Source organism: Larimichthys crocea, chromosome XXI (assembly GCF_000972845.2).
Source record: "Larimichthys crocea isolate SSNF chromosome XXI, L_crocea_2.0, whole genome shotgun sequence".
Taxonomy (NCBI): domain Eukaryota; kingdom Metazoa; phylum Chordata; class Actinopteri; family Sciaenidae; genus Larimichthys; species Larimichthys crocea.
This window is the reverse complement of record NC_040031.1, coordinates 4,720,950-4,747,381: the sequence shown is the minus strand read 5'-3', so window position 1 is coordinate 4,747,381 and position 26,432 is coordinate 4,720,950. Positions and strand designations below refer to the sequence as shown.

Below are 26,432 nucleotides of genomic sequence, written 5' to 3'. Positions count from 1 at the left end.
AGATGTAGTGCAAATTGGGTCCAAAGTGACAGAGTAGTTAGATAACAGATAGTGCTGATTTTCTATTTTAAAAAAAACATTAAGTCTTGTTTTGACTCCATACAGACCAATTTTAGGATTTCATTTTCCATGATACCATGGCGCATGTGATCTAACATGAGAAACATTAGTCAGACATACACCACTAGGTGCCACTGCCACTAGGTGGCGTTGCGCACCAAAATGTTGACGCACATAAACTTGCACTGACGTGATTAGGTTATGCTGATCATCTCCATTTATTTTTCAACCACCAAACCTTGCTTAAGCACGACGTTTAATAAGAGCACTGCGCCACCCACACACATCTCAGGCTTTTGGTAATTCATACACCGCATACGCAACAGAAACAAGGTGTGCATCCTTGTTGGATGTTAAATGTGGCTTAAATTGACTTAGACATGTTGATGGAATTGCAAAATAAAAACGCACAGGAGCACAACAAGCGGTAGGCTGCAGAAAAATGAACTGATAACTCTTAGTGTGACTTGTCAGAGCATGACAAGAAGGTGAAACCTCTTGACCGTGATGCATCCATCAGTCGCTATACCTCGGTGAGTGCATCATCGCATGAGGCAACGTTGCCGTGGAAGCCGCAGACGCCAGTCGAGAAGGACCAACCTAATTTTTAAACCCCCCCGCTTTGACAGACAAGAGCTGCAGCCAATGAGAGCGCGGTTAGATAAATCTCAAACGAATCAGATCGCCCGGAGGGGGCGGGACTAACCCAATCCTCAGGACGAGAGAAGGTAACAGTTACCAAAAGAGTGTCAGATGAAGCCAGCTCCCGTCCCGTCCACAGCACGTTTACACTGAAACAACTTCTAACCCGGGCAGGTGGTTACATGACAGACAGCATTTTATTTCATCTCATCCAAGGATATTTTTCTCGTGACCCAGACAAAGGAACTGAAAGAGTTGGAGCTTTTTTTTTGTTGGTAAGTCTGAATGCGCAGCTATGAGCAGGCTGACAGGAATGGCTGGAAAATCTGCTCACTCAAAGCTAGCTTTGGTGAAATAACACCAAAGTATGTTAGTTAGCTGGCCTGTTTATTTGTTTTTTGTAAACATTTACCCGTGACACTCAAACGAGGGATGTACGCTGCTTTGTCTAGACGTGTGGAGAGACACACGGCCGTGAAACTTGCAAGTAACGGGACGGGATGTAGGACAAGAGACTGTACGGCATCATGATGAGAGAGCTAGCCGGGGGGATGAAGTCTGTGCTGGGTCTACGTGCCGTCCTCACACGGTCATCCCGATATGTGGAGTTAGTTGAATAGTTTAGTTTGATCTAATGATATAATAATTGTTCACTTGTGTTTATTTGACTCATGTTATCAACATGAACTCACAGTGACCTGGTTAGCCATGTGCGTGCTTCCCCCTCACAATATGAAAACAAAATCAATTTTAACATGAGATTTTAAAATTATATTCTGCTTCTGTGGGGAGATATTTTGTGTGAAACATGGTTAAAGTGAACATATATATTTCAAATTTCAAATAAATGAAACATCCCAGTGCATAAAAAAAACATAAATAGCCAATTTTACTCTTAAAAATGATGTTATAGAGGAATTATCTTGTTACAAAGTGGCTAAAATGAGCATTATTGTTATCACAGGTGTTACAGACGTTGCCGTTATTGTTTTTGAGAATGCCACCACAAGAATATTAATGTTAAAAATAACATAAATAGAGCATGCACTTATGTAGCAGTGGCTGTTTGCAGTGAATGGCTCATTAAATGAAGTGATGGTCAAGTAGCAGCCGTAAATGTGGTTGCTTTGTTTTTGCTTTGTGTCCCACTGTTGCTCTTTTGTTTTCTACAGCCATTCTTCATTGCGAGCACATGTTATGGAAGGAGGGGCCTTAAACTGAAGCCAGTCCACAAACCAGGCAGCTCCGAAAAAAACAACCCAAACCTCGATTGTCTCTTTGGAATGAATCTTCTCTTCTTAACTGGGTGAAATGCCTTGACTTTACCCACCACCGTACCATGGCAGGTCTAGTCTCCTCTGTGGGTTGGCTGGTGATGTTTAAGGCTCTTATGCATGCCCGTAGCCAGCGTGCAGTGTTTCTGGGGATGACGGTGTTGGTAACGGTGATCGCAGCTGATTCACCTGTTGCAGGTAAGAGAACACCTTTCGTAGACTTGCACAACATGATCCACTAATTTGTACCTTGTGCTACATAACCAACAGAGGTCAGTATCTTGTACGACATTTAGTTAGATCGCATTGACAAGTAATAGACACCAAGTTCATTTCAAGTTGAACTGGTGAGGTGACAAACAAAAAACCCACTGTGGAGGTAACTCTGAGGGGGAAAAACACCCTTTAAATTCGTCATCTTGGTATAAGAGGAGGCTAAATGTTGAATGTGACACATGTAGAACAGTAAGGTCCACTTATTGTAACACTACGTAGCATCTTCATTTAATCTAACTATCACTTAACCTAAGTGAAGAGGTGCACTAAAGTGAAAGTCTACTTAAAACTGTTGAGTATGTGTGTGCATTCGAAAGTGCTAATGGTATCCAAGAGCCAGCCTAGGTGTAATCAGGATCTTTGTCCTGATGGATTAGTTTCTGGTAATGGTTACTTTCTTCTTGAGGATTTGGCTCGAGAGAAACAAGAAGCCATCATTCTCTATGCTGCTTGTCTAGCCAATGGTTGTTACAGATTTAAAACACACAAAAATTGAACCATCCTATTTTTTCCCCCTTAAACTTTTGACTCAGAGTAGGTTTGCTCAGCATGAATGCACATTTTGAGCAATACTTGACACACTTGCACAAAGTCACATCTCGGAGATGCTTTGCACAACCACAGTCTTGTTTGTGGGCAACGGAGCAGCTGCACTGGAGCAGTTGGGCTCATTTTGTGCCTTGCTCAAGGCCAACTTAACCAACGACCTTCCAATCATAAGCTTGCTGCCCGAACATTCAGACCACTGTTGCCAACTCCTCCTATTTAAAGATTGTCATCTCCTCAAGAAGAAAAGATGGTGTGATAGATGACATACGACTTTAGTAATGCAACTTGTGTTTGTTTTCCCTTCAAGCTGAGTAGTGTTGAAACAAGAAAGTATATGTCTGGTAGTTTATCCCAGCATGAACTTACTCATGTCCTGATTTTCATTTGAACAAAGTCAGGCCTGCTGTGTGACTTTGGATGGTTGTGATATTGTAACAAAGACACTGAAATGGTGAAGTGGTCCTGTTCCTACAGTACACAGACCATAGGGTTAAACCAATTTGCAGTAATTAAAGAAAGAGAAAGGAGCTAAGTCGGTGTACTACATGGGTGTTTTTTTCTGGCTTACTTTTATAGATAGTGACATGATCCCATCACGACCCCTCCCCCTACACATTAGCCAGTTTTAAGAGCTGGCAAAAAACTCATGATATTATGTTGTAATAGGATATTGTAGTAAATACCAGGGTGAGAGCCCTGTGCGGAAAACCTGTAAATCTAGAACTCATACTCTTATCATAACGCCTCCATTCATTTACATCTTTTTTTTATTGGTTGACCAATAATGTGGGTTACCTCAGTTTACGACCCACTAATGCATTTATGAAGCCGCCATAAGAGAAGTCATGTTTCATTTTTTTTTTTGTCTTGTGACCTGAAGAAGACAAAATATACCATGATGTGAAGAATTTCAAACAAATCTTTTTGCATGAAGTATTCCTTCCTATATCTGCCATTTTGCCTTTGCTCCTCATAATCAGTCTGTGTGTCAGCTAACTTGTTTGCACAAAGAAATTGGAACGTTCGCAGACATTTTGCTGTGCTTTTCATGTTCTAAATTTTTCATAGGAATACTTCACTTGGCTAAGACGTTTATCAGGAGTTGTTCTGTTTTCTACAGGAAGCTATTTTCTGCCAAAGCAGAGAAGCTGGCTGCTTTTGGTTGATATTTCCTCAAGTCTTTTTTTTTTTGATGATCATCACACTTGGCTACAGTAAATGTAACACTCTGAGAAGCATCCCGTAGGCAGTTTTCCTGTGGCAGTCTGCAAACCACTGCATCACATGAGAACAGATTTAACACCAGGGTCTGGAGAGATTTCACACAACTGCACGCTGTTCTGAATTAGCCTGTTTCCTTTTAAGCACTCTAAATTTTCCTGCATAATGGCACCAGCAAGGGACGGTCTTAAGTATTTATTTATTTATTTTTAAAAATGCACTGTACAATAAGAGTCAGTCCTCCAAAATTTATATAATTCTTTACCAGCATGTTGGCCCAAACACTACACAGCAGACCTGAAGAATACACTTTTAATGTTCACAAGCTAAATAGGCAAAAGAATTGCCTATGCTTGCCTAACGTTAATTTCACTCCTTTTGTGTAAACGAAATGTTTGCCCAGACTTGGCTTAGGTCACTAAATAGGAGCTCTGAGACAGCAGCTTGTTTGATAGATTGTTTTTTTAAATGGTGAATGCTTTCTTTAGTCTAAGAAGAGTAAAAAACAAGTGGATGAGTGAAAGTTGTCATTTGTTCTCATTAGCTGATCATGACAACAGCGTCATCTGATTCACTGGGCCATTTTGGTCCTTGCCGTTGAAATATTTAAGGGTAACATCACCAGCACTCTACTCTTACTTTTTACCTTTTCCTTTAAAAGTGCAGTCCTTTGATGTTTATGAATAGCGACTTTTATTTTCACCTACCAATTATTTATATTAAGACAGAGACATATATCATGTCAAGAAACCAATTCTAATCCGGAAAGATATGAAGATTTATTAAATATCTCACCATCTGAAGTAAAATATTAGGAAGAAGTACAACCCGTTCCTTCATCTTGGACATACTGTTACACAGATTTGAAGAAACTTGTGTTACTTGTATGTCATAAGATCTAATTAGTCCGTGAGGCAAAATTAACCTATAAAACTCAAGATATAATGGAACACTTCTTGCCCCAAAATGGGAGTTTGTTAGGTGTTAAGTTGTAGAATAGCCCTAATTTTGTTTGACAGGAGGTGCTCATCATCTTTACCCAACAGGTCTGTTATATCAAGTGTGGACTGCCAACTGTGTTTCCATGTGAAATCACCAGTTACACAGCTTTCCTCTTACAGACTCAGCAAAGCACACTTCAGTTTCTAGGTCAAATAGAGCATGGCGACCTACGTATAATTGTTCCTCCAGACCCGACATCATACAGTAATTTTCCTCTTTCTTTCTTCCCCGCTTCTCATGATCTTTCTGGTCCTCTGCTCAAACTCTGTGACAGAAATAGATCCATCTATTTCCCTGGATTTGAAATTAAATTTGTTAACAGATATGTAGGATATAACTATAAACTTTATATGTGATATCATAAATTGCCCTTGTAATTTTGCCTCAATAGTCTCCCTCTGCACTGCAGTGGCTGGCAAGTTCAGCACAGCGAGTTGCAGGCCAACAAAGTCCTGGCTAATTACCAGTGCAGTCCGTTGCCATGTGAAATGTGATCTGTGTGGGATGACAATATGGCCATTCATTATTCATTAGAGCTGGGAGCCAGTTGCAGATCAATGAGTAGAACCTATCAAGAGCCAAACAGTGGGCACTTTTGCTCTCACCAGGCCTGCAGCTTGACCAGAAAGATCTATTGGAAAGTAGCCGATGGCCGACCCTGACCATCTACTGAGCGGCCTGTCCCACCATTATTTGGTTGTGTGGAAAGCGATGCTGGTCTGCTGGTCAAGGCTGGGTCAATGTCAACAGCTTTTGAATGTTAATCTTGCTGTGTCCATCATTATCTTTTCCAATGTCATATTCACACATCATATGTATTATACAGTCAGCTATTTTAAAGATGGCTGCTGTCTCATTTACCTAATTTTATCCAGTTGTCTGCCATTACCTGCATCATACTGGTACATTGTGATGTGAAGGTACCATACATGGGGGCTTGTGAATGAACATCTGTTAGTGATTTTGTGTACCCTTTCTTGTGTTTTACCAAGGCGATTTTTCCACTGCAGTTTCAGCATCCAACAAGTGTCCAAACAGAGCACGAATATTGTGTAAAACAACAATCTTATTTGATCAAGGACTGAAACAACTCGCCAGTGTTTCTAATTGTTTTTGTCAATCACCACTACTAATAATGAGTTAGCATTCTTGCTAAAAACAATCACCAAAGGCTATTGTTGTTAAAATTATTTATTACTGTGCGTGTCTCTAATCACATCTGTAAAACTGAGAACTCTGAAATCTCTCAGACTGTGACAGAAGCAGTTCTCTTGGCGGTCTTCTTTGGTACTAAAGCCTGCAGTAAACCTTAATTCATTACAAATAGATTGCCCAGACCATGTTTACAGTTTTTTGTGCTAACTGCCTGTCAGTGTTGGGAGCTTGAAATGTGCAACGCAAAGTTCACGATTTGACAGAAGGCAACACTGAGGCCATATTGTGCTGAGCTCGGATCACTATGTGCTCTGATGAACTGCAGCTGATTATTTATATATCTATCAGAGCAGATGGTGCGGTTCAGCACGGCCTCTTTTGAGCTACTCCAGGCTAAATCATTTTGGTTTGGACCTTTTCAACATCACAAAAACTACTTAGAAACAGTAAGTATTTTTGCCTAACGCTGCACAGACATTTCTCTTTTCTGCTCACTTATTGACGTTTAGTTCTATTAGAAAACAGCTTTCTTCCAAGAGAGCTTAACCTAACCCAGCAGACAGTGTTTGTTCTCACAGGACCTGAAAGCCTGAGAGTGGCCTGTGCTGTGAGGACTGAGGCAAAGTAGAGGAGGGTGCTGAGTGACACAGTCCTCTGGGCCTCTCTGGTTACAAGTCTTTGCCTTCCTGTCTTTCGAAGAAAATCAGGGCTGCAGAAAGTGAAGGAGCGTACCCAAATTTTATGTGCACGAGAGTGTGTGTGCGCATAGTAGTGCCAGGCTTTTCTTTAAGAATGACACATTGGCATTTCACCATCATAATCCACTCTTGAAATTGTTCATACCGTCATAGCCATTAATTCTGTTTAAACCCCTGAGTTCATATTTCTATTGTAGAACGTTTATGAACTTAAGTCCTGACGTCCTTAAATCTTTTATACAGTAGCTCAACATGCGTCAAATCCCTGAAGACTCACTGAAGGTTTTCCTTGTTGCTAACTCTACCTTTAACTCTTACTTTTCTCTCACTCTTCCTCTAGTACTCTCTTCCTCCTTCTCAATTGGACTCTTGTACCACTCCCCTCCCATCCCCCTTATCCTGCTACCCCTCCTTTTGCACTTCCCTTCCTCATATCTTCTTCGTCTGGAAAACAAAACAAGGGTCACATAAATATTTGATGAAGTGCAGGCATGACCTCAGTCCATTCTCATGCCTAATTTTGCCCAAATCAGACCACTGAATGCATTTACGGTAGATGTTGCCAATCTTGCCAAACACAAAACTTGTTGCGTTGCCTTTATTGACCTACTAGATCATCAAGATTTCTGTTTGCATTTAAACTTAGATTCTATTTATAACCTTTGCTGTATTAACAAATGAGTTTGTTATTCTTTTATGTTTAAAGTAGGCTAAATTCAGTGTTGAGTGCACCGGAAAGCAACTAGTGTAGGTTTATAATAAATGCACCCCTTTTAAAAGTGAAACTTTTTTTGTGAAGGGGGGCTGCTTGAGGTTTGGCAGAGAGCTTGATCTAATTGAACTCCACTGATAAAAACAATGGAATCTTTCCCATCTTAAAAGCTTCCCCGATAAACCAAATGTCAACACAGCCATATCTTGATTGTTCGACTGCACTCAGCATACGCAGCTCCTGCCAACTGAAAAGAGCCAGTCACGCAATGGGCTTAGCTGAAAACAGAACCATGTGTGGGGTTGTAGTTAGCTAGCATTAATACCAAAAGACCCTTTCTTCTTCTCTCTTCTTTTTTTTTCTTTTTTTTCAAATTACACAACCATTAAATTACTTTTTTTTTTTTTTTTTTGCAATAAGGACTCTGGCAAACATAGGAAATGATATCATTAGAGGGCTCTGGAATTTCTATCTCAGGTTTCTCGACACATATAGGCATATACGCGTTATTCTGTCTGGTGTGTACGTGTGCACACAAGCACATGTCTGTGTGTTTCACAGGCTGCTTATACCTGTTATAAAAACCTTATTCTGATGATTCAAATTAGGTTGTAAAAAGGCCCAAAAAACAGTATTGAACAATTTAGTTGCACCTCATATTTTTGTGGTGTGTAATATGTGTATACTGACACAGTTTGCCTTTAGCTTGGAAGCAATGTCTTTTATACTCAAACATTATTTTATGCTCATTCTTTCACCAGGCAAAACCTATTTGGCCGTCACCCCGACCATCACCAAAGCAAATGGGATGGAAAGAAAGACATTCGTTGTCCTTTTCATATTCAGCAAATGTGCCTCTGTCTTAATTGTTTTGTCTGTCAACTCTCGCATACCCAAATATTTCCACTGTGTTAAAGGACACAGATTCGGTTTTAGAGCATTACCTTGTTTACTTTTTCTATTTATGTCACTAGAGCACAGGGTCCAGTTTAGTAAAACAGATCAGAGGAAGGTATTTTCTATGATTTAATTCCAGACATCAGCAAAGTGCTGTCTGCAGACAGGCATTATCAGGTTAACTCTGTTTCAGCCTTGGGATCAGTAGTCATGAGAGGACAGCAAAGCCAAAATCACATTTTATCTTACTTGGAGGATCTGTTTGTGTTCATTGTTAGTTTATTATAGTTTACTCTGTAGATTTTACAATAAAACAGCGAAAACTATCTTCAGAAAATCTCTGATAACTCTAAAATCTTGCATAAAATGTTTGTACATAAACATCCATACATGAGCAGTATGGTTTGGCTCATGATAAAGATAGTAACAAGAAAGATTTGCACTGCAAAAGACACAATACTCAAAGCAAAACATGTTCTTGCCCTGTGTCTGTCGAAGAAGGCCATACAATAAACCCCCGCTGTGACTGCCCTTTAAGAGACAAACTGTTACTGTTCTGTAAAGGTTAAATGAAACAAAACAAAGTCAAACTAAGCCAGCAGTAAAAGTAAGCAAGCAAAGTTGTGCTACTGATAGGACGTTACTCCTGCCATCTCCTGCCAGTGTAATAACTGTTTTATTCAGAAGCAGACACATATATAGGTTAGTGGAGAGCTGTGATAATCTAATACATGATCTCATAAGATTTTGTCAATATCCATCCTGGGTAAATGGGTTAGTGCTATTTCAGATGCCTGAAGTTGTGTCTGCCTCCAGCACAGTCTCTCTACCCTGTTCCCTCTCTTTTTATACCACTGTGGGGATTTTATAAAGGAACATCAGATCAGCCGGCAGCAGTAATAATCCCTCTCTTGTTGAAATCCTTTTTACATGATTGCTGGCAGTGATCCAAAGCCTGCAACCGGGTGTATAAACGGAAGCAGAACAAACCAAATAAGCCACAAGAAGAGCATTACTTCTGTGTCATCGTGGACAAATGTGTTTCCACAGAAGTGGCTGTTACAGATCAAAGTTCACAGCAAAAATATACTCTTACCACCTCGCAGGGAACAAAAAGCAATGGTATTTAAAAAAAAAAAATGCTTCCATTTTATTTCCAGTTGCTGCTGTGCATCCTGTGGATTATTAATTAAAAAGTAATGACACAATAAAAATAAAAAAAACCTCTTTATAAGCCACATATATTAGAGGGCCCAGAGGAAAGTACAAGGGACGTTGTTAACTTCAATTTGGTCAAATGCTAATTTAGTACAGCTCATGTACAAGGCAGCTATTCATTAGACCAAGTCTAAGCTAAAAGACACATCAAGGCCTGATGAATGGAAATGGAATCTCATTAGTGTGGGATTTTTTATGTAATGAATAAATGAAATCTCACTGCATTAATTCAGTGTCATAGTAATGAGAAAGCGCCATATTTTTTCATTCATGTCTTTTACAAGGGGATAAATAATTTGTTAAGGAAGCAGGATCATTTTTCTTTTACTAAGATGCATAAATGAATCTTTATTATCTAGACATATTGTTTATTTATCATTAATGCAATAACGTGTTGTTATGAGTTTTTATTGGGATTAAAATGAGGATCTATTGTTGAAATGATCCACGTGTTCCAGACAGAGAAGAGATGAACTGGCTTGGAGAGTGAGATCAGAAAGAAATAAGAAAAACTGAACTACTTATTTTGCATGAACTAAGAACTTGACATTTATGCTCTTGTGACCTGATATTTAAAGGTCTCCCTATGCATAGGTCTTAGTGCTTAGTTTCACAGTCAGGCCCAACAATGGAAGCCAGTCGAGTGTGACACACTCGTGTTTCGGGGGACAGGTGGCAGCGCTGCCTGGTCTTGAAGGCCTTTGTCAATTTCTACTTACTGTAATGTCAGTCCAGTCTCGTTTGCTCTGTGCCTGGCTACTGTCTGTCGTACTGAGCTCTGACTGTCATTACCTAAGATTAGCCATCACGTATTAAGATCATGCCTGCTTAATTATTAACAACTAGCCGGGTATTTCTAGTCATTCAGCTTTTACTTAGCACTATATTTTTAACTTCATCATGCTGAGATTAAACTGCAGCAATCATTCTAAAGACAGTGAAAGACAGTATTATATTTTTGTATTCTCCTTAACTGCCCACCATATTGACTATTATCATCATTCTTACAATCGTCATCATCGGTAGAATCATCAGTATTACCATCAATCACCTGCCGATAGGCTTAATTAGCTGGGTGTTTTTTCATCCATTAATGCATGTTTAAATGTGACTATAAATGAATTAGTTTGTCACTGTAGGGGTGCGATGAGATGAGTTGACATTTATGTATGACCTCGAACATCATCAACAAGCATGGTCCCCTACAGAGCCTTATTGCATTTGTTTATTCCTTTATAATTTCGATTCAACTTTATTTATATTGCGACAAATCATAACAGAAGTTATCTCATGACACTTTCCATAGAGAGCAGGCCTAGCCCGTACTCGTACAATTCCTACCATGAGAAAGCACTTGCCAACAGTGGCATAGAAAAACATCCAGACAAAAAACCTTGAAGAGAACCCAGGTCGTTGGCGGACCGGTTGAGTTTGAGCATTTAATATATGATTAATTACAGCCAAATGCAAAGTCTGAGTTGATCCATATAATGTTTTAGTTAACAGATAACAACACACATTCACATTGATCACTCTGTATTTGTTAATGTTTTGCCTGTGCTGGCACAGCTGAAATATGATTCTAGTATCTTTCTCACAATTATCTGCAGAAGACTAGACAGAGCACAGCATTCCATATTCTCCTTCCCATGCTCTGTTCTTGTGATTATTTATAACTTCCCCTCAAAACCGAGAAACCAGGCCATCAATAAACAGCCTGTATAGAACAGGCTACTAGATCCTCCTATTAATGGTTAAGAACATTATTTGGTCTGGCCAGAAATGTGCTTTAGAGTGTGTGCATCTGCCCAGCTGTGTGATACATCCCCTGGGGTTCAAACACTTGGCACAGCAGACAAGGGGTTGTGCGGCAGTTTGGAGAATGTGCAGCACAGACTCGCCTTCAAAGAAGAAAGTCTTGGCTTTTCCTTTCCAAATCCTTTCCAATGGCCTCTGTTATAATTGCATGTTGACTCAATTAAGGTACCAGTGTAGGTTATAATCAAGTTGGGAGTTTTCTTCCGGGCCAAGCCAGAGGCAGACTTCTTGTATGAAGCAATGCAGTAAATTGAAGGTGACGCTTCAGAAGTGTATTCTTTTTTGTTTATGCTTTTTATAAGTGATCTGTTCTGTGCTCCCAGTGTTAAAAATAGCTGATTCCCCCCCCCCAGCTGATTCTGTGGCTATTTTCAAGTGCATATGATTCTGCAGAGCTGATGTACACTACAAAGAGCAACAACATGCTGAGTCACTATGTAGAAGCTGCTGGTGGCTTGCTTCTGGCAATGGCAATAATGGCGCCTTTAAAGTCTTGCTCTGTTCAAGACCTACTTTCAAGGACAAATTTAAGACATGCAGACTGCTAATTTAACAAAATCATTGCATATTTTCTCCTTTATGTGGTTTGTTTATGCTTGTATACTCTTTATATACACATAATGGTTTGTTTCCATTAGCTATAACATCACAAAACATAAGATGGCAGTTCCTTTTATGTATGCAGGCACCTTAACTCCTCTTCCTTTATCTGGCTTGTTTATCTGCCAACAGCTCATGTGTCACAGTACTGCAGAGGCAACCCTGTATAAAGGTTTCTTTCAGCAAAACCAAGAAACTTCAGTTTGAGCTTTGAATTTTATTCTTATCGAAAATGTATGAAACCTTTTTGAGCATATAAAAGATACAAACCTGGAACTGTTAAAAAGTTGATTACCTTGAATTATTTAAAAAAAAATGTTCTGTTCCTTTCCCTTCTCAAACTCATATTAAATCAAATTAAATCATGCATGATATGTTGTGCAGTAATGTCACCCATAAGCATTTCAGTAAGAGGTAGAGTTGCTTTCTGATGAGCTGAAATTTGCACCCTCCATCACTCCAAGGACAGGTACCTTTTTGGTATGAGATGCCCTCCTTAGAGTGCATCAGTAAAAAGCCCAGGCCATCGAAGTGCTGAGCCAGAATGTCCACTCGTTCACTTTGGAACATATGGTCAGTGCTTGCAAGTCAGCATCCTCCCTTACTGTAGTTCAAAACTGGAAGGGGAAAAAACTATCATTGTCAGCTTTTATTGTGATTCCACATTGTAGACTGGCATGGTCTTTTTGTCATGGCAATGTGTTGAGCTTGGGAGTTTATGGCATTTCCCTCAGGTTTAATGGTTCCATCTTGTAGCCACTTTAGCAAATGGGATATTAGTTAGACTACTGATCAGGCCTAATCATTTTTCTCAGGAATTAGCAAGTGTAGTGGTTGTACTGTAATGTATGGTAGCATGAGCTTATTGAATGGTGTTTTCTGAGAAACCAGGCACATTGTTTCATTGATCTCAGATTTCACTTTTCTATCAATACTTGTGGTTTATAAATCATCTGTCAATATCTTATTGATTTTATCTAAATATAGGCCAAGGTTACATATAACATCCTAAACCCATCACCACTTTCTCCTACAATTCAATACAAGTGTCTTATAGCCATATACTATATAGTCTATTTATCACCGTGACCTCTGCTCCACAGAGACCCGTGTCAGAATGACTCATTTCATGATGAATAGTAATCCTATAAAACGTCCTTGTGAGCAGGTCTAATATTTTTTGTTACCTCCTAACAGATCAATATTCATTTTGATCATATAAGGCCCAGGGCCTTATCACTGACACAGTGTCTCAATGATGTGCCCGGTTAAACAGCCCCGCTCACTGCAGTGTGCTTGTCTGTCTGCCAAAGTCATGCTTGGTCTCTGCCTCTCTGTTGAACAATTTGGCCACACTGCTTTTGTTTAAAGGGATGAAATTACAGTACAATTTCACCTAAAGACTTATATCAGATAATAGCTTGAGCAGGTTTTTTCATGTGAATAAAAACAACTACTTTTCTAACTCATTTACACCCATAGAGATATTTAAGCTTATTCTTAGTACTAATCACGTTTTATTGCTTTATATATTGGTGAGTACAAGAAATCATATATGTGAATGATAACAGTTAATAAATAAATAAATAATATTTTTTTCATTCAACACTAAACTTTCTCCTTATTCCTCTGCAGACTCTACACAACACCCCATGGGATTTCTTGGAGATGTTCCAGGTTCAACAGGGTCATCACCATTAGCCTTACCAGCCTCACATCATACTGCCTTTGACAGCCCAGCATCACCTGGTGCCCTGCCATCCAATTCTGAACCAAACCATGAAGTTAGAACTGCTGACATGACACATTTACAGTTGGGACATGTTGCTTTTCAAAACTCCTTCACAGCAAGTGACCTCCTTGCAGAAGAAGAACATCCTCTTTCCACTTTATCTTTAAGCCCCTCTGAACCTGCATTGGGGTCTAGCCCACAATTTGAGGCACCAGCTAAACTCTCCACAGACTGGAAGCTTGCCAGGTCAAATTCTGCCAAGCAGGCTTCCTCTCCCTCTCTAGCATCTACAGGATTCCAGCTGCAGCCTCAGTCAAATATATCCCTAAAGTCATTAAGCCCCTCTGCTTTTACAAAGTCAACAACACCTCAGCTAGGTCTTAATTCTGAGCAGAAAGCAACTTTCAGCAAACAGCAGGATGGTGCATCAGTGCAAACACCAGCAACCGTGACCTCACTTCCTGGTCAGTCTCTTGAGCCTTCTAAACTGGCTGTCGCTGACACTCTGGCAGATGAATCTCATAGTAATATCCTGGATGTGAACCAGCTGAGCCCCAGCAGTGCCCCTTTGGAGAACAAACCAACACATGACATAAACATGCTACCCAACCCAGAAGAAATTCTGGCCCCTGGCTACAATGTGCCTTTCATTGCTCCCCTCCCTACATTACCTCCATCTGAACCCACTGAGGTCTCTCCGGAGGACTTCTACCCCACCAACACGATGGAATTTGACTGGGGGTCTGGGGACTACTTGGAGACAATGTCCTTCTTAAATTCAGATGAAGACGACTACTCTCTGGTAACCAAGGTGCCCTCTGACTCGTATGATCTGGAGGAATATACAGAAAACTATGACACATCCTTCCCTTCCAGAGTAGGCATATACCCTTCATCATTGCATCCTCTTCATACCTCTCCTTCTCCCAGCCTCATGACAGCATACAGCACGATTGTTCCACTAAAAACTATTTCTCCTTCCTTTATTTCCCCTACAATTCACTATATACTGGAACCTACTCCCACATCTAACAGCGATATTTCTGACGCATCAGACATAGATTGGCCCGATACTTTCACAATTCAACCGACGGATGTCCTCTTACCTGACATGAACAGCTTGGAGTACTACACCACTCAGCTGACCAGGGAGAACAGCAGTTCAGACACTGGAGCTGAACACAGAGGGAATGTTACTGTGGTGTCTATCAGTACTACAGACATCACACCCACCAGCAGCATTGCCAATGATACCAAATTGACTGAAGATGAGTCCTCCAGTGATCTGTCAGGGTTTGAACCTCCTGATGAATTAACCACAGTAGTACCCACAGAGGACAGTCCTCAACTGGTCAATGCCTCTGAGCCTTTTCTGGATCCTTCCATAGTCCCAACCCACTTCTTTGATCTCTCTTCCTCCACCTGGAGTAGTCAGGTGTCCACCACAGATTTGGGTGTACCTACAATAACTGTTGGCCTGGATAGTACTGCATTAACAGAAGACCAGATGATAGTCAGTACCACACCTTTTCTGCCAGATGTTGTAATGTCTTCCTCCTCTTTGACAGATGTACATTGGTTTGTTACCGAGTCATTCCAACAGAGTACTATACAAGCCACTTCTGTCTTTCCTGCAACCATACCCTTCTCCCCTGTTCCTACTGAACCAGCTGCCAACACAACTACGACGGAAGTAACTCCCCAAGACTTTACTTTTACATCTGAACAAACTCCTAATATCACTTTAATTCCAACTGAACCCCCATCAAATGTTACTTTGCTCCTACCAGACGTGTTAGGTGATCAGGGCGTGACTGAAGATGGAATTGACATTTCAGCCACAATGACCTTGATTCCAACTAGCAGTGAAGCTAATACAGTCTCTGCTGTACCCACAACTACAACTGCCGCCACTACTTCTCATCAAGCCACAAGTAGAACTACTGCTGCCACTGAAGCCTCAACTAGTGTCAGCATCATCTCTACCACCAGTGAAAAGACCACAGTTACAACTACAACTACAACAACAATATCAAGGCAGTACCTCTGTAACCTTGACAGGCCTGCTTATTTAGTAAAAATTGGTAAGTTTGACATTTGATTATGTTTTGTTTTATTACAAAAGAAATTATAATCATGTATGATATGGAATATATTAAAACTGTAGCTTCAAACTTGAATAAAAAATATACATATACTAGAAATTTCTTCCAACATAACAAGTCTTTAACCATTCTTATGCTTTCTCTTGAAGGTTTTCCTTCTGGGGCCACGGTTGGGTATGCCAAATCTCAAGTGAGAGACATCCTGAAAGGAGAATTCAACAAGTCAGTGGAGTTGCAGGTAAATGTATTAATCTATTAGTTAAGCTATTTTATTCATTTTGCGGTAGTACCATGCAAAAACATTCAGTAACATAAATATATTATGATGTAAAAAAATCCTATTAGAGATTCTGAAGTGGATTGACTGCCAGGTGATGGCCCTCACAACAAAGTTTGTCTATACTGTATCAGCTCGTATATGTTTGTGAGTGTATGCATTGTTTGTGTGTATGTACACAGTGATAGAGATGACACATGAAGGCCAGACCAGTCCCTGAGTTTTTTTTATCAGTGGCTCTGTGATAAACAAACTGCAGGAGTAGTCACATCAAAATCCACAAGACTGCAGTGACCTCTGAAAAACATCAGCTGCTTATTTAACACAAGACACTTATCTATGATCTATCATTTGTCTATGTCGTATGTTCATGTTCATTCAAGGTTGTGGACCCCCCACCAAAGTTTGTGTTTCGGGTGGTGTCTGGCCCAGTTGTTTACACAGCCATATCTGTCATCAACGCACTGCGAAGGTCTGGCCGCCGCTTCCTGTCGGTGTCTCCCAACTGGGCAATACCAGACAATAAATATCAAATCCACACAGGTAAATGACCTTTCAACAAGCTGTCTCGTTGTCAACATTTGAATTGTTTGTGATAACCTTTTTAAACTCTAGACGCTACTTTTTACTCCATGCAGTGCTGCAGTTTGTTCCTGGTCACATAGATGTGCGGTTCTGCAACTTCAGTGAGAGCATTGAGAAAGGTTTGACCATGGCCTTTGCAGAAATGCGTCGGCGCTCAAAGGAGTCAACCAACTTTACAGTGCATGTGAGTGGAACCAGATAGCAGGGAAGCATGAGATGTTTCTATTAGCTTGACCCTTCTGAATAATAGCCTTTGTCCACCTGGAGACTATAGTTAAACGTAACATATTTTATCATCTGTCTGCCTGAAGTAAAACAAGTTTAGTTTTGTGGACATATTTAAGATCACTGTTTGCTATTAGACCTAAAGTACTACTTTGGTTGGACAGAGTCAGATTCATACTCAATCTTTCCATCCATTTTCCATAATTTATTAGATCGCAGTGGTGATTTTACCATAGTAAGCATAGAGTAGTAGCCCAGACATCGCTCTCCCTATGTGTATCTCATCCTGATAAGATGCCCAGAGCAACAGAATTGGCTCCTTCCAACACAAAAGAGAGGCTGTTCAACTACCCAGTGAGCACAGATGCCAAGCAAAGGAAACTCATTTTGGCCAGCTATATCCACAATTTCAACAGAAATCATGACAATGGGCAACAATTCAGTCACCTTCAAGCTTAGCTCTTTCTTTACTTTCACTGCGGGTGCCACACCAGTCCTCCTGTCCACCCCATTCTCCATCTTACCATTACTCATAACAAAACCCCAGGATACTTCACATGGATATTTGTACTTGAATGTGTTCATGCTCTAGTTGTTGAGTATTAAAGAAGCTTACTGTTTGTTAATAAAGAGCTTATTTGGCTATGTGGTTAGTTGGCTTCAGTGGAGTTTTGTGTAATCCTATTACACTGATGCTTGCATTATAGTCTTTTAGTTGGAATAAATGTAAGGATTAAATCAAGCATTTGTTGCAGCATGGAAATATTTTCTGAACAGCTAGCAAACTGTGCCCCTGGCCACACTGCCCAGTTTGTGTTCTACTTTCCAATCACTGAAGCCAATGATTTTTCACATTGGGAACTTCATTGTAACTCTTAAAGAGACAAACAAGCTTTCCCAGAAACTACATCAACAGCAGAATGGAAAATGTTTTATACATATTTCTGTGTAATCCTCTGTATGCTGAACAGTACGTTTGTCTGATTTTAGATTGTAAACATCACCATGGCTGCTCCTAAGTATCAGGAACAACGGCTTGTGAGGCAGCCGGTGGACATCACCTTCACTGTGCGTAGTTCAAGAGGTTATCTCATGGGCTCAGAGGTTAGCAACGCTCTGATGAAGCTCACAATGGTGGAATTCAGCTATTACATGGGCTTTCCTGTACTGCAGATTGCTGAGCGTAAGTACCAAAAAGTTCTATGTTATATTTCCAAATATTCGTATGTCACCACTGGTAGCTGGTGTGTTTTCTCATTCTTATGAGAACATTTATTGAATGAGCTAAAACTTACTCCACCTAAACATCATTTTGTACTTTTTCCAACAGCTTTCCATTATCCGGAGTTAAACACCAGCCATGTGCTTCGCTCCTCCTGGGTTAGAACAGGTACGGCGGTTTCTGTTCTGGATTTGCCGAAATGCTGCTACAGCTACTTAAAACCCAGAGACCCTTTGTACTGATACTCTATATGCTTTGTCTGTTGTCTGTATACATAGTACTCCTGGGTGTGCTGGACCAGAAAGTAGGCGAGAGGACTTTCCAAGCCAGCATGGAGCGCCGGGTGGCTATGTTACTCGGGGAGGCAATGGGATTTGTCAGACGTGTTAAGAGAGCGACCACCATAGGCAACAGCAGTGTTCAGGTACTGTATCTATGAATAGATTTATTCGATATTCAGTAAATATATTCACAGCTGCGGAGCGTTTGGAGAAGATAATACATGCAGGGCAAAATCAAGCATCACAAGTCATTTTGTGTCAGGGTTCTTGTGGAGAAAAAGGCAACCAGACGTTTTTTTTCTCCTTTTGAATTTGTTGCCAAGACACAATTTACTGAAACGTTTAGCTGCTGCAGTTGTCCCTTTTATCAACATGCTGTTTTAAAATTTCAAAACTTGGTACTAAGTTGTAAATTATGGCTAAGACAGACATACAGTCTCTGGAAACATTGTACAGTGTACAATAGAGTTTAATTTCATCACACAACAAATCTCTTTCACAGAGGTTTGTTAATGGACTACTCACTAAATCTGGAAAAAGACATCCTGTCTTGAACAATTTCTATCATTATTCCCACATGCGAGCTCTACCTAACTACCTTGCCTGAGTACTGAGGCTTCATTATGTGTGTGTTTCAGTGTTTGTAACCACTGAGAGCCTTACTGCTTTACTAATCAGGCTCCAGCTTTTGTGGGTTCGCTCCGCACCTGCTCTGCTCATCTCAAAGGGGACAGGATAGGGCTCTGTCTCCATGGCAACAGCATCCCATTCAGGCCAGGAGCAAAGCCACTCACAGACCACAACCTCATGAGTCCTTGTTCTTTCTCCTTTTCCTCATTTCTCAGTCCTGTTACTTGATGTGAGCTCCTATGTGCAACGGAGCTGCTAAGAGCAGATCAATTATTAATTGTTTCTCTTTCCCTGTCTATATCCTGCAGTTGAGATGATTAAGAGTGTGTCTCTGTTGTTGAAGGGGGTAGACATTACGGAGGAAGAAATACGAGTGAGACGAGTGTCAGTAAACGACTCAAAAAATGAGACGAACAGGGAGAGCAAAACACCTGTTATGGAAGACAAGAGATGCATATTTGATCTGACCTCATTAAGTCTGAGTGCACATGGTGGTCTTTAAACAGGGGGGTTGTCAGAGTGATAAATATCACCCATGGATAAGTAGCAGCCTCACTTTCTGACCTTTCTGCCTCCTGCGTTGTCGTCTCTATAAAACCCACAGAGCAGTTTAGGAAAACAAGGCACCGTTTTCTGAACCTTTAGTGTCTGTGTCTGTGCTAAGATTAGATCTCTGGCATCCTTTTTGCCTTTCAAAATGACATTTTCACAGTCTGAATATGAATGTGTTATACATAGAAGCCTTTATTACAGTATGTGCTTGTGTTTCTTCCAGTTTCAGTAGGATACTGTCAGGGAGTCTAGATTTTTTTTCATTTCAAAAACTTGTCTCTGAGTGTCTGTTTGATATATTGACTCAGACTGAGCGTCTGAACTTCAGAAGAATCCTTTGTCTCTCTCTTTTGCACACACACACAAGTATACACATATCTCAAACAGATGCCGTAGACTGTCATGACGGAATCAGTGTGGCGTTGTCACCTATGAGAATACCTTATGAGTCTGCCTAGACGGATAAAAGAGGAGGTTGAACTAGGGTCGTGCACTATCACACACATTCACGCTGCCATCTTTCCACTCTAATAACCGTGCATGGACTAGATTAAACCCTGGATGAGGGAGCCTGTCCAGCCGTTTTTCTGTGTCAACCCAGGCGTGACCCACACTTTCCTCTTTCCAGTAATGCAGACAGCAGACTGTGCTGCGCCTCAGGGCACCCAGAGGGAGACTGCACACGCACAGACACATTAGACAACATGGAGAAATATTTAAACAATGAATGCTCCAATGGGAATACAAGAGCACGAGTCGATATATCATGAGTGTGCTATCATTATCTATTTTTGTGTGTGTGTGTGTTTTAGGGCTTGTGGACATTTTTTCATACATAAATAACAGACAAAATAATAGAAAAGAATTAGTAAAGCTAGACAGACTTAAAAGACATGTACAATACATTCAATACAATTCATATATTTTATGCTGTTTCCAAAGACATTAAATTAATGTTCTCTGCTCTCAAATCCAAAAGAGAACACTTGAATATGTAGTTTAATCTACTTGAAGTTTAATCAGGGGCTTGCATAGCACGTTTCAGTAGAGCGTGAGGGCCAAATAGTTGGTGCCCGAACTGTAGTTTCTGCAGTCCCGAAAAATATTCATGTTCCAGAGATTTATAGAAAATGAGGTACCACACTCTCCATTACAAAGTCATCTTTATTACTGAAATTGTGACACTTTGCTCATTAGGGCCTTCATCAGTCATTCCATTTTTAATACAGAGCATGGAGTGCGTCATCTTCCATGGATTCAATGTTCATTTTTGGAAGCGCTTCTTTTCCAGCTGCTTGAGCACCGTTTATGGGCCGCAAATGTTGCAGTGGGGAAACATTGACAGACAGGAACTTGAAAATTAAAACACGTAAATAGAGGCTCACACTAGTCTGCACTTTACAGTGTGTGTGTTTGTGTGTTCATAAAGTTAGAAACAAATTGGAGCAAACAATGAAAAAAGACAACCATTGGTAAATGGTAATCAATGATAAAGTTCATCAACTGAGACATAAAAACCTTTCTCAAGAATATTGCTAAAAACCACAAAACTGAGGATTCCAAGCCGATGTCCCTGAGCAATGAGTAATAAAGTTTATTGAGTGTCCTTCAGTCTTTTTCCTACATCTGGACATGTTTATATTTGGAAAAAGACATAAGATGCCATGATGCCTGCCAACTGCAGTGGACAGTACCGACAGCCATCTTGTAATAGTCAGTAGGCCTGGCAATTATTCTTGTTAATTGTGACAGCCATTTCCACATACAAGACAATGTGTCCTGTGAAATAATGAATGTTTCCACATTATTCCAACATATTAATACAAATGCTCCCAAACACATGGCTCAACAAACTAAAGAGTTTTCTTGCAATCTAGGATGCAGTCGAAATCTTCTATGATTTTGCCAATTGCCAGATTCAAACTGAACTTTTAAAGTGACATTGCATCGAGTGATAATATTTTTGTGATTTTGTGCCCCCACTTTCAGAGTACACTGTATCACTGTCGTGAATGAACACATGCATGCACATGCAGTGTCTGTCTGTAAGCCTTCTATTTTACCAGGCTCTCACCACCGACTCAAAGTCAGTCCCACATTTATTCTTGTCCTGTGGCTTCTTGCTCGGTCACTCTCTCCCTCTGGCTTCCTCTGTCAACATGCTCTTCGCCTCTGCCATTGTGTCCACAGAGGCTGCTGAGCTCGCTTATATTACCCGCTTACCGAGCTCCGAGTATGAAGCACACCACAGGTTTCTCTCCCCAGTCAGCATTCCCCCTCCCACATCAGGCCTGAACGAACCCCAATGAACTAACAATTACCCAGAGCTCTGAGCTCAACAAACTGAGGTAACATTAGGTGATGGTGGTGGTGGAGGGTTGTGAAAACTTCACATAGTAAAAGAACAGGCATACATGGTTGACAGAGACACTATTCACCTGATCAAATTGTAGCTAAATGTTTTAAAATCTACTGCAGTAGCTCAACAAAAACATTTTAAGACTCTGATAACAATATTCAGACATGGCCGACAACGCTGTACCTTTCTGCTTTTTTCCCCTCCCAGGTTGTAAGTGCGAGTCGACTGGTAGGTGTGGACCATCCATTGGAGATAGTGTACTTTGTGGAGGGTCCCAGTGGTCAGAGGGTGCCTGCAGCTCAAGCAGCCAACCTACTTAACAATATGGACGTTCAAAGGGCTGCCATCATCTTGGGATATCGTGTCCAGGGCATTTTGGCACAGCGTGAGTAGCTTTTGCAAAGTAGATAGCGGGCATTCAAGGACAGCAAGGTGATGTAGTGATTAACAAGATGGTCCTCTAAATGGACAGACTAAATAAATAGCTCCCTAGAGCTCTAGTGTCCTGGAGCAAGACTGAGTCACTGCCAATTTTCGATGTCCAGTCATGGAGTTAAAATTACAGTAATAATTATTATTTTTACCGTTACATTGATGTTTTGTTAGTTTATGACTAGGAGGGCCTGTTTTGCTTCCCAAGGTCTAATTGCAGAGAGTTAAACAGATTGATACAGAAAACAAGAGAAAGGACACAATATTAAGACTGCTGCTCATGAGCTCCTAATAAGAAATAAAAAAAGATACAAGCTAACCCGTGGCTCCATGTGTTCCTTTGTATGTTTATAGTAACATTTGAGCTAATTACCTCCCTGCGTACAAGTTGTACCAAAAGCCTGTCTTTCTCATTAAGAATCTAAACAAGGGATGAAGGCCTAATGAGAGCCCCTCAAGGGAGTTCTGCGTCTGTGCTGACTGTGTTCTCTTTCGGTACTTTCCCAGGGGATGAAATCAGTGTTAATTAAAATTAATGACGGTCTGTATTGAAGATTACGGTATTCAGACAAGAGCCAGCGCTCCAGTGATGCCACATGTTTAGCTTTGCATTCTCAAGGTGTTTGTGAATATCCTTAAAGGGAATAAAAGGATATGTTTGAAGATTTGTGGGTAATGCGTAAACTAAAAACTCTCAATTTCTTTCTTTTATAGCGGTAGAGAAGGTGGCAACCTCACCCACTGATGCTGAGAACACAAACATGTGGATCGTCATTGGAGTGGTGATTCCCCTCCTCGTGGTGATCGTCATCATTTCCATCCTGTACTGGAAACTGTGTCGGACAGACAAGCTGGAGTTCCAGCCAGACGCTATGACCTCCATCCAGCAGAGACAGAAGGTAGAGTCCAGTCAGTTTTTCTAGTTTCTAGACCTCACCTCCAACTTTATTGTGTCAGATCTACAGTTCATTCTTTAAATGAACTTAAGTTGACAGTAATTGGCACCACAGTCACTGTTAAAACATCAGTCAGTAAGAGGAAAAAAACAATATTTCAGTGACATTATAGGAACGGTTTAATATTTGGGGAGAGAATTAACTCCATCATGTAACTCTCAGTAAAATCACAAGTTGTGGTTTTAAATTTCAGTGTGTGTTCAGATTAAACAAGCGAGAGGTAACATTAATTAATGAATTTAGTGGTATTCTTTAAATTTGGAGTCAACCAGGCTACCCCCCCCCCAAATGTCAAACTTTTTCTTGTAATCAGTGGTTGATTAACAGTAATAATCACATCACTGCTGTATATAAGTAACGTATGTAAGGTTAAATTTATAGTTAGTTTTCCAAGCCTTACTGAGCCTTACTGAGTTCATAGTTCATAGACAGTTTTGAGGCAGCTGCTTTGAAAAGTTAGAAAGATGAGCCCCCTTTTAAATCCAAATTAACAGCTCATTAATTTGGTGTATCTGTTATTGCCATGAATGTGCTATAGAGTCAGATTCTGGACTCCATCATTTCTTCTTTTGGATGGGGTTAGTGAAACTTTAATGATCCTAGTAGAGAGGCTTGTTAAGGGGCAAGAGCTGGATTAGAAGCTGTTCTTTTGTTTTGTTTTGTTTTATTTTATTTTATTAACACTCATTCACTTAAAACACCAACAAGAACAATCTGTCCTTCAGTTCCCATCCACCTCGTTTTGTTTTCAGTTTCTAACCAGTGAAAAACGTATCCTTCTCTTCCGCCTTCACTTAAAATAGAAATAACAGCATTTGTCTGCGCTGGAGCTGTTCCCTGTCTTCGTATTACCTCTCTCACTTTAAAGCCCATTTTGCCATGAAGTTAATTGACACACGAGGGATTTCTATTGCTCTTTGATGTCCCTCTTTGAGATACTGTACATCCCAATGAACAAAAATATTTTTAAACATTAATAAAATGGTTATATAGTCCTTGCTAAAAACACAAATTAGTTCACTCTGAGAGAATCGGGGTCAAGTTTACCAAAGAATTAAAGACCAAGAAGGGGTTATATGATGAGTACTGCTGTAAAGTTTTTTGCTCCAGTTTTGTTTATGTTAGTTCCATGAATGCTCAGGTGTGTGGCATTTCTACTGTGCTGCCCTGATCTACAACAATAGCAGAGAGCATAGCGGTATAACACACCTGCACACACCTGCAGTGCTCTTTCTCAGCTGCGTCATTAAGACAAATGCTGCTGACAGCGGAGTAGCATTATTTTTTTATTTTTTTGCATGTTGCCATGTTGCATTTGTATTTTTCACTTCCCCGACTTACTGGTTGATCTTTCTATGTCTGGCTTTAAATTCCCTCCACTTCCATTTCCTCAGTTGAGCTGAGCCGTGAACTAAAGCGTCCACATTGGGTTTGATGCGGTTAATCTAATGTGCAGAAGTAACTACCACTTTAGCCTGCCCTCTTTGCTTAACACAATCATCTGTCACTTACCACCATTCCCCTTCTCCCAGTCTACTGCCTCATTCAGAGAATCAAGGACCTCCCTTCCCCAGACACTCCCTCCATTTAAAAAAGATATAGATTATAGTGAGGAGGAGTATGAGGAAGAAGAAGAGGAGTATGAAGAGGAGGAAGAGGAGGAGGAGGAGAAGGAGATTAAAACAGGGAAGGTACAGAACAGTGTCTGGTGGTTTCTAGAAGATGTAGATGAGACTTAGTTTATGTGTGTGTTTGGCGTCACTCACCAAGTTACATGAAGTAGCCAATAGTTCATGTTTGAATCTTTATTTATGATTTAGAATATGTCAGATACAGAGATAATACTGTTATCACTCCAAGTATTTATGCTATCCACAATTGCTTCTGCTTAGAAACCAGTAGCTCTTCCCAAGAGCAAACAGAGTATGAGCAGTGAGGAGGAAGAAGAGGAAGACGAAGAAGAAGAAGAGGAGGAGGAGGAAGAAGAGGAGGAGGAAGAAGAAGAAGAAGAAGAAGAGGACAAAGATGAGGCAAAGAAGGGAATCAAACAAGAAGAGCAAAGGAGACAAGGGCAAAGCAAAGCAATGATAATGAAAACAGGGGAGACGAAGAAAGAAGACCGAACGAAAGTGTTAACTAAAGGGAAGAGAGCCACACAGGAGGTATATTGTTCAGTAACCGTAGAGACTAGTGGTTGTTTGTGTTCATAGACGTTAGGATCCTGCTTTACCTGGGTGTGATGTCTAGACACAGAAAGTCCAGCATTACAGTGATCGAGTATCGGTGCATCTGTAGTCTTTAAATCCTCATATCGTTATGTTGTGAAGTAGTCACTGATTCATTTTACATGAATCAACTGTTTGTTGATTTACCATTAAATGAGGCTAGGTAGTAATTAGTAAGTATGTTGTGTGGGAGATATCAGTAGCTGTGTGTTTTCTTTCATTCAGCCTCAGCGTTAATTATAATGAGATGCCTTTTACTATTTCAGCTGCAGCTTTTTGAATGACCGGCCTTGTTTATATCCCGTAGAGAGGAGCACACACAAACCTAAACAGACACCCTCTCTCTCTCTCTCTCTCTGTCTCTCTGTCTCTCTCTCTCTCTGTCTTTGGATTAGCAGTTTTATACTGGCAAGCATCAGACTGGATTAATACCAGTTTTATACCATCATGCCTCTCCTAAGCCAGCCATTTTGCACCAGTAAAATCGCTGAGTTGTACGTATAATTCAGATAATTAGGAGGAACATGTCATGTCACTATTCCTTTCTCTTGTATACAGTGCCACAGGTCCAGTGTTTGAGTCGAGATCTGACATCCTCTGTTTACTCCTTTTGCTGTTGGAAAGTCCCAAGGGCTTTACACTCAAATAGTCTCACTGCCTCCATCCCCCCACCACCGCAGCGGGGAAGGAATAAGCTCAATGTTTCCCCACATTGCTCCCTCTCCCGCT

General features: G+C 40.5%; 1 protein-coding gene across 5 annotated transcripts in view; it reads left to right on the top strand.

Moving 5' to 3' along the window:
• Positions 1–787: 787 nt before the first annotated feature.
• The window catches only part of si:ch211-1e14.1 (UPF0606 protein KIAA1549), a 36,114-nt gene continuing 10,469 nt past the window's right edge, over positions 788–26,432 (top strand). For 3 of the 5 annotated variants that reach the window (XM_027272945.1, XM_027272943.1, XM_027272944.1), the window contains exons 1-13: positions 788–977; positions 1,875–2,174; positions 13,758–15,938; positions 16,109–16,197; positions 16,620–16,779; positions 16,875–17,005; positions 18,037–18,229; positions 18,377–18,436; positions 18,547–18,692; positions 22,298–22,475; positions 23,237–23,421; positions 25,011–25,169; positions 25,371–25,640. In XM_027272945.1, the coding sequence (XP_027128746.1) occupies positions 2,042–2,174; positions 13,758–15,938; positions 16,109–16,197; positions 16,620–16,779; positions 16,875–17,005; positions 18,037–18,229; positions 18,377–18,436; positions 18,547–18,692; positions 22,298–22,475; positions 23,237–23,421; positions 25,011–25,169; positions 25,371–25,640 (3,885 nt within the window). In that variant the 5' untranslated portion in view covers positions 788–977; positions 1,875–2,041. The remainder of the gene's footprint in view (positions 978–1,874; positions 2,175–13,757; positions 15,939–16,108; positions 16,198–16,619; positions 16,780–16,874; positions 17,006–18,036; positions 18,230–18,376; positions 18,437–18,546; positions 18,693–22,297; positions 22,476–23,236; positions 23,422–25,010; positions 25,170–25,370; positions 25,641–26,432) is intronic. The other 2 variants (XM_027272946.1, XM_019262708.2) reach the window with 2 other exon arrangements.